This window comes from Syngnathus typhle, linkage group LG5 (genome assembly GCF_033458585.1).
Source record: "Syngnathus typhle isolate RoL2023-S1 ecotype Sweden linkage group LG5, RoL_Styp_1.0, whole genome shotgun sequence".
NCBI lineage: Eukaryota > Metazoa > Chordata > Actinopteri > Syngnathiformes > Syngnathidae > Syngnathus > Syngnathus typhle.
In genome coordinates this window covers 14897642-14906986 of record NC_083742.1, presented here as the reverse complement: position 1 = coordinate 14906986, position 9345 = coordinate 14897642, and the positions used below count along the sequence as shown (strand labels likewise).

Below are 9345 nucleotides of genomic sequence, written 5' to 3'. Positions count from 1 at the left end.
GCCTGATGAATAGACAGGCAGTGATCAATAGGCACTTAATGGCTGACACCATTTTGTAGAAAGACGTTTGATTACTTTTTCATTCAAATGACATCTAAATAGCTCAAAATTGCACAAATAAATGTTAATAATTCACGATTTGAAGCATTGCTTTTTACTTTTGTCTCGCGAGTCTGCAAGACAAAAAGACAGTCAGATGAAAATGGATGGCGTGATTTGCAGGGACAGAAAATGTGGCATTCTATGCCAGATCTACGTAGTACAAGATCCTGTCCCATTCTTATTAAATATAGATTTGATACAAGCAGAGTATCAAATGATCGAAGAATGCAACGTAAAAAAGTTGCAGGGATGTCAATCCTCCCCTAGATGTCGGGGTGGCCAGGGTGTCGCCAGAGAACGACCAGGGTTGCCCTTGGCCACGACGTAGCTCCGCCTCTGTCTTTTGATGTGTTTGGGAGGAACTTCAGCACATTTTCCCAACAATGTGCACACTTTCCTTGTTGCTCTGTAAAGGTATGGAGTCATATGAGCGAGTTCGTGGCTAAAACATCGCCGCCTAGAACCGCGTCATGTTGTGCACCGAAAGCTGAGCGACACAGCCCTGCCACCGCCTGCCTTTCCGTGCACAACACATTAGCTGCGAAAGGCAAATAATCCACCCAGGAGAAACGGACACAGTCCTTGATTGGAGAGCACTCCAGTGCTTAAAAGCTTTATTTTGTTTCCTTTTATATTTATAATATGTAGCGCGGTTGGGGGACAATATGTATCACCATTATGGGTGTCTACTTGAAACCCGCAAGCTGTGATTCCACAGGAGAACTCCTCTTTAATTAAATGAATAATGTGTGCGCGGCGGGCGCATTACCAAACAAACAGGACCTCCTACCCACGGACCATTCATAAGGCCATGTGTGTAGATGCGTAGGCTGCTGAGTGTGCGTGCGTGTTTATGTCACGGAGGCCACCCACCCACTTTGGAACAGCATAACACAAACCCCGGCGCCGTTTCATTTTAGGGGCATGACGCAAGCAGACTATGCAATCAGGTACTTGACCTCAGCATGCTACGAGGGGGGCAGATTTTTTTTTTTTTTCATGGGGTGGGACGTGCTGCGGGGTGGTATAATGTGGAGGGATTTAAGCGGAAGTCAAGTTAGGATGAAAATGCATGAGCACAAGGGTTTTATATGCTCCAGCGTGTGAGGTAACGCGGCAAATTTATATACTGAAATGGGGGGCGTCCAATCATGCCCCTTTTGTTACAGGTCACGTTAAAATTCCTTCACAAAATTAATTATTCAATTCCAAGGTAATTCTTTCACTTTTCCAAGAATCAAAAGGGCAATGGTATGTTCCTAAAGTAATTTTTTTTTTTTTTTGCATGTAATCCGGATCAGTTACAGATCCCAAAAACATGCATTAGGTTCCTCAAGACTAATTTTACCCCCCAAAACATTTCTGACAACCTTCCCAAATTCTCCAAAAGACACTGATAAATGTTCAACATACATTTTAAAATTTCAAGTGACCTTTGATGATTTATTAACTATTAATGAAAAGTGATTCTAATTACCTGCGTGAAGCTGAAATCAATTAATTTGATCATTTTATTATATATATTTCTAATTATATTTCTTTGTAATTATAGGAAGGAAACAGATATATAAGACTACTTTATTTCACAATCTCCGAGTGTTTGTTTACCTTTTAACATGATCCCCTCTCCAAAACTCTTGGGAAATCACATTGTCCCATCCCAAGTGAGCTATTTTTCAAAAAGGCCCACAGGCTACTACTTTACATGGTCCTCGAGTGCTACCTGGTGCCCGTTGATACGAATTCTCATTTTCTGAGTGGAATAAATAAATCTGTTTCACAGCAGATGGCTGTAAGCGCAATTTCTTTGTAGAATGATGGTTTTAACCCCCATGAAGTACACCGAGCATAGCCCATGATTCATAACTGGCTTACACCAACAGTTACGTGCATCCGTAGCTCACCAAAGTCATTCTTCATAAAGAAGACTTTCTTTTGATCTGGAGGTCCCGAAGGTATGACTTTGCATCACAAGAAGGCAATAAAGAGACTATTGACTATTATGAAAGACTAAGACTATTATGAAAGGGGGGGGGGGGGGGGGCAAGGACTTGATTGGGTGCATGGGTGGCGCACTCATGGGGGATGTGGGGCTTTCATTATTGACACTTTTCTCCATGAAAGGGTCAACAACTTACTCACACCTTGCTGTTATGAATATCAAGCAATATTAACTTTTTTTTCCAGCAGCCAGTCACTGCAAAATGTGGGTGTATACCCCCAAAACTTCAATGTTGTTATGTTAGAAGATGGATGGATTGACAGATATGTCCTGCCACCCCCCAAAGAAAAAAAAAAATCAGGAAAAGTAAAATCTCTACTTCAGATTAATTTGTAGGGCCTGTAAAGAAGTTTTTTTTTAATATTACCAATTAGATCTACAGTGATCGGTGAGTCATCTTATTTTACTACCGTGTTATCATTTGCATAAACTTACTTTATATTTGCAAGGCTCAGCAGCACCCATTAAGAGCTAATTGGCTAAAACGTACTTTTGAATGGTCTCCGTGTGAGTTGATTCTGAGTCCAGAGAGGGAGAGCGGGTGGTGGTGGTGGTGGTGGCAACACGTCGGGAAGCGAGTCAGGATCCCGTGACGCCCCCAGCGCCGCGGTGACGTCAGCGGATCTAAAAAGACGCGCAAGAGGGAGAGAGAGCGATGGGAGGCAACCGGTCTTAGGTCCACTTCTCGAGTGAAGATGCGCCTCAGAAACTGACGGCGCGCGCCACAGGAACCGCTCCATCGTGGCGGTGTGGGTGGAAAAAGAAGAGGACCAATTTATGTGACCTTTTTATAGGATTTCACGACTAATAATTGCGCATTTTGCGGCTCCAGGCGCACGTCTAGAAATTAAGTTTGGACCAACTGGAAAGCATTAATTCCTTTCTACGATTTTAGTAGCGTAAACGGGTGTAAATAGTGTAAATGTTTCCGCTTTAGTGACTTTTTATTAATTGCTGTGCGAGCAGTTGAGGCGTGTCTGCAACAAGGACGCGCGGAGAAAATGTCACGATTACTTCTTTTCCCCCCCCCTAAGAGTTGACTACTGGTGCATATTTAATTAGTCGAGTTGAATATTTTGTGAGCTGGATAAGTTTTAGTTGCACGGGAGAGGGGGGCGGGGGGGGGGTGGCTGCAGTAAAATGTGTCAGCGAGAAAATCAGTGTTTTATGGACTCGTTTTTTTTTTTTTTTTTTTTAATTAAAAGGCGTTGATCCGTGTCTTGACGCAACAAGACCAACGCATGTTTTGTGATCTTACAATGGACTCGGGAGCCCCGTCGTGGAGGATGCATGGGAGCTAACATTTGGAGAAATACAACAGACGACAACAGAGGTAAACATCACAGATTGCAATTGAAAGTGTGCGTCAGGCAGGCAGAAACACCTTTTGTCCAATGAACAGCATTCATCTCGAAAATGTTGTGCGGTTATGCCTTTTGATCGGAAAATAAACTAATCAGAGACAGAAAAGGACGTTTGGTATTAGATTAAAAGCACACATTGCCTAATGTTATCCTCCAAAGCATAGTATCAGAATACAATACTAGTCACAGGCGAACTAAAGGCGTGTGTCTCCAAGCATTATTTAGCAACAAATGAAAATGAAATCATTTGTATTTCCAACACCATGTTTTTTTATTGGTCTGCAGTGGTTAGCTATGTATTTTTGTCCATAGACACTCCAGGAGAAGAGACCAAAGCATGGCCTCTGCTCCAGAGGGCGGCTGCTCCCTGGAGCTTAGCAACTGGAATGCAAGCGGTGCCTCCGTCCCTTGCAACCAAAGCGTCTTGAAGCTGGCGCCGTACACCCCCGAAGCCACGGCGGCCTTCGCCACCGCCATAACCCTGATGGTGGTCTTCACCATTGTAGGGAACATCATGGTGATTATCGCCGTACTGACCAGCCACTCCCTGCGAGGGCCGCAGAACCTCTTCCTAGTTTCACTGGCGGCGGCCGACATCTTGGTGGCTACGCTCATTATCCCCTTCTCTCTCGCGAATGAACTACTGGGCTACTGGTACTTCAAGTCCCTGTGGTGTGAGATCTACTTGGCCCTGGATGTGCTCTTTTGCACCTCCTCCATTGTGCACCTGTGCGCTATCTCTCTGGACCGCTACCTATCCATTTCCAGGGTCACCTACGGTCGCCAGCGGACTCCCAGACGCATCAAAGCTGCCATCGTGGTGGTGTGGCTCATTTCCTCCATCATCTCCTTCCCCCCGTTGCTGTCCCTCAACAAGAGCGAGGTGGGTGACCTCGCGAACGAGAGGGGACCCCGGTGCCAGCTCAATGACGAGCGTTGGTACATTCTTTACTCCACCATCGGCTCCTTCTTTGCCCCGTGCCTCATCATGATCCTGGTCTACGTAAGAATCTACCAAATCGCCAAGCAGAGAACACGGTGCCCTCCAGGCGAGCCTCGCAAGGACGGAGTGGGCGCGGCCACGCCGAGCCAGCCCAAGCGGCAAGTCCAAGCCAACGGTAGGGACGATGATGGAAAAACGTCCTCCGAGAAAACATCCAACACCAGACCCCCCACCCTTGCCATTACACCGTCCCTTTCAGGAGGACAGGAGGAACCCTCCCAGGAGCCCAACCCCAATAATCTGCAACCTCCACCCCCAACTCCAGCTATGAGCCCAGTCACCAGCTCTGTCGATACCACTCTGCACGTGCCGCCCGCTGCCCCAACTAAGACTAAAGCACGATTGAACAAGTTCAAGCGGCAAAAGCAAAGCAAATCCGACAATAACAACGGGGACAGCTCCAGCACGGATAGCGAGGTCAGCAACGGAGGCGGCCGAGGCAGCGCCAGCATGCCGGGGTCACCCGGGGGAGGGGGCGTCCACTCCCCGAATTCCATCAAGCGCTACACCAACATGATCGCCACTTCGAAGGGGTCGCGGCTGGTGCCGGGAAGGAAGTCCAGAATCGATAACAACCCCGGGGCGGCTCGGCGCAAAGCCATGGTCAACCGGGAAAAACGCTTCACCTTTGTGCTGGCTGTCGTCATCGGCGTCTTTGTGGTGTGCTGGTTCCCGTTCTTCTTCTCCTACTCCCTTCAGGCGGTTTGCCCCATAACCTGTGCCATTCCTGACCCACTCTTTAAGTTCTTCTTCTGGATTGGTTATTGCAACTCCTCCCTCAACCCCGTCATCTACACCATCTTCAACAAAGACTTTAGGAAGGCTTTCAAAAAGATTCTGTGCAGAAGTACCAAGGGTACTTTCTATTAGAACACAAAGTCGACCACTGGGTAACTATATTTGGAACCAATGAGGCGTGCAACATTAACATCTTTCAAAGGGCTGTATTAATATTATGATGAGCCATGGATGTACAATTCCAAATTACTTCAACACAGCCATAGAATGCATTACTTGACATTTTCCACGATGACTATCGTACACAATAGGGGTCCTTGACAGGAAAGGTAAAGTTCACGACTGATGACAATGCAAAACAAATTTACCACATTGAGTGACTATATGCTGGGAGCACCAGATAAGAACGGCAACAGCAGACACGAGTCAAATTTTAGCTCTAATATATATATAGATATATATTGTGAGACAGGTTATTGAGGAAGGACAAGTAGACAGGAGGAAGACTGACCTTAGACTCAAACAAGCCCGGGGCCCTTTTGTTTATCAGCGCAGAGCACAAGGAGCACACAAGGTTAGTGGTGATTTCTTGCAGTCTTAATCTGTCCAGCTGCAGGGCAAACATGTGTTCCCTGATTCCTATCCAAAAGAGCAACAAGAGGCATTGGAGGATCAAAAATGCGATAGCACGAGTGGAAGGGTCCTTTACAAATGAAAGGAACACTATGACGTTGGCGTCAAATGTGTCAGATGCCTCGGCTCTCAGCTGCCTGCAGGTTATAGTGAACACTCAGGTTGTGTGTGTGTGTGTGTGGTTCCCCCCACCCCCCCCCCCATTAATGGAATTTTAGCATTTTCACAGGAGTCATGGGAGAACTATATAACACCAAAGCAACGAATGGTCTTATTTGCTTTTGATGCACCGGATCTTGTTAACACTAAACCTCTGTGATGAGGTTATTCACACTATGTCATCAGTTTTCAGCTTCTGCACACCATCCGTGATAAATAAGCGGGAGCAAATGACAAAGTGGACAGACACACAATGCAGTGAGGTAGAACAAAATCACGATGACTGGGATTATTCCAAAACCATCGGCTGAGTCACTTCGTACGTATATTACCTGCTGTGGAGCGGAGATTTCTTTTCGTTCTCGTGAGGCCACTGGTCATCCTTCTCTCACTCTCTTCTTTTTTTTTTTTTTTCTAGCCAAGAGAAGGAGGTTTCTCTGTTTTCTTGACAAAACACGTGTGTTTTACAGAGCACACTGTCTTATTGACTCAGTGGGACAAGGGCTGTCAGCGACACATTGTCTAATTCTGCTGACCTGTGTGTGTGTGTGTGTGTGTGTGTGTGCGTTCTCTACAGATCTACATAGCGAAGCATAGTGACACTTTTGGCTTGTCATGTGACTGCTTCGATATATTTGTGAATATCACATTTATGTGAGAATATTGAGAGTGTGTTTGACTGCATAGCGCAAAGGCACCTTTTCTCTGACCACCCCCGAAGGGACCTCTCATTCTGTCACGTTGATAAATGGCTGCCATGTTGTTTTACTTAAGTCATATTTTCCGTGTTTGTGTGTGTGACGGGAGGTAACGATATAAGACTGTACTATTTATTTCAAACTACTGAATGTTTTCTCTCTATTTATTGTTCCATTGCAGTGCTTTTATTCAGGAGAAAATACTATCATATGGCTCAGAGGGTAAAAATATTGTATTACTTCCTAACGAGCTTTATTGATTTTAAACATTAAACGGTGGCTTTTGTGCAATGGTGTCACACAACATGGAAAAACTATGAACTCCCACATGCGTGAAACGCCGCCCGCATTCATGACTAGCTAGCATCATTTTTAATAGTGATGAGAACATTTGTTAGAAAAAGGTGCCAAAAATTGGCATTCGTGAACATTTTGCAAATGATTCCGAGCAAGTGTGTCCGTTTGTGAGTTGTACAAACAAAAATCGGATCACTCTAGAGGTCATGCCTTCGTGGCTGCTTTTGTACAAAAAATGAGTTGCTTTTTGTGGTGAAGTTGCTGCTTAATTTAAAAAAAAAAAAAAAGGCAAAGTAAAAAATAAATAAATAAATAACATAATTATGGCTCGAGGGCGATAGTTGCTCTAGTGCAAACCGTTTCATTGGCAAGCGCCTGTTTAGTCTTCCCCGTGCTGTGTTCGGACCAAAATGCATGGTCGGCGCTTTGGAGCTGTCAACCCTCCATCTGTGAACATCCTCACCTACCCTCCAGTTTAAAAATAAAGTTATTTGGAAAAAAGCACAAGGCATGGTGTCGTTGTTACTATGATTTTGCCTCATGCTTGGCTGTTATGATCACACAAAAACAAAGACTGTCAACTTTGTGGAAGATCAATAAACATTCTATCTATCCATTTAAATCTCTTGTACACATTTGGCTGAGCTGAAGCCCATCCCAGATGATTTTGGGTAAGAGGCAGGTTGTACTTCACACAGGAAGGGTCAAACCCTGAACCTAAGAAACTTTATTTAACTTTCGAATACATGAGACTTAATGAAAAAAAAAATACGCATAGGCAGAAAACAGTCGATCCAAATTAGGATTGTTCAGTCTTCGCAGAGGCCTGAGCTCCACTGAGTGCCGTTGTAATTTACCCACAGCTCGTAAAACCCGGTTAATTTCATTTTCTCGTTCTAATCTACATTCAAGATTATCTTTGAGATTACGACGGTGAAGTTGCTGCAGTGATATGATTCCACTTTCTTTGCAATACAAACGGTATAAATTTCGCAGATATCTGATATCATAGCTAAAAAATTGTTTTGACTCAATTATAAATATTATACACCCATCTATTGCCCTCAGGGTCGTGGCTGAGCTTGATACTTCAAATATATTTTAAAATAGAAGGATTTTATTTGTTCACTCATCCTTTCAATCAAAACAAATTTTCCAAATCAAATGTTTTTTTTTTTCTATGTGGTTGTCGAGATGTTGACAGCTCTATGTGTGGATTGCTGAAAGGCATGTTGACTTTTATTCTGGTTATTTCATTGCTTCATTTATTTTTCTTTTTGCCCAAGGATACCGTTCTCTCCTCGTATTCACGACTTGCTGTAATTCTGTCGTTGTATTTATTGATCAAACTGGTCATAATCCATTGATCAAAGTATTCTTCGGGGCGTTCAAAAACAAACCGATACTGGGCTTATTTCATTGAACTAGTACATGTTCTTCTAATCATAATAATAACACTACTTCTAATAATGGTAGAAATAACAATATTACTGGTACAAAAAGAAAATTGGCCTGCAATTTAGCAACCATGACATAATTTGTCAAATAATTGTGAACTTAATGGGGAACCCTGACCTATGCAATAAATACATAATTGAAAGAATTCGAGAGTGCCAATTGCTGAATATGGTAGCAAAGACAAAAAAAACAAAAACAAAACACAGTCGCTCAAAGTCACATGAGACCTCGGCAAATCTTGTGAGACTTCAGCACAGTTAGCATCTAAAAGAAGACTTTCCATGTGGAGCATGCCTCCAGTATATTAAAGGGTACCAACCAACAAGTACGTGTTATACAAGAGTCCGTTCTGTTTGCAGTGGTGTGTGTGTGTGTGTGTGTGTGTGTGCAAGTGTGTGTGTGTGTGTGTGCGCGTACCACAGTGGGACATAACAAGTAGGCTGCTGAAGCATATCTCAGCCAACGTACATGAAATCAAAACCCATTGGCTTTTTATTGTGTGTGTCACACACACACGTCTACGACCCCCTTGTGAAATATCAGACTGTTGTCATATAAAAAAAATGAGACCAAGTTAATCATTCCATCATTAACATGCCCTATGACCTATAAAACCCAGTTGAAAAAAAAAGTTTTTAAAGAGAGGAAGTCCAATTGCGCGGTTTTGGCGGGCCGCCAGCGGTACAAAGCGTGAAAGTCTCCTGGTGGTACGACACTCTTTCCATTTACAGATGATGGAGGCCACTGTGTTCATTGGAACCTTGAAAAAAGAAGACACATTTCTGTATCCTTCTACATTTGTGCCGCAAGACGATCCTGCCTCTGTATAAAATGTCTCTGTATATCTATTTGAAAGTGAGCTAAGAGTCTGTCAGCACCCCCAAGATTTTG

At 43.9% G+C, this 9345-nt stretch overlaps 1 protein-coding gene across 1 annotated transcript; it reads left to right on the top strand.

The window, feature by feature from the left end:
* Window positions 1-2753: 2753 nt before the first annotated feature.
* Window positions 2754-6045, top strand: adra2b (adrenoceptor alpha 2B). Its single transcript, XM_061279647.1, has 2 exons — window positions 2754-3437; window positions 3781-6045. The coding sequence occupies exon 2, from the start codon at window positions 3806-3808 to the stop codon at window positions 5339-5341; it is 1536 nt and encodes a 511-aa protein (XP_061135631.1). The 5' UTR covers window positions 2754-3437; window positions 3781-3805; the 3' UTR covers window positions 5342-6045.
* Window positions 6046-9345: the final 3300 nt, after the last annotated feature.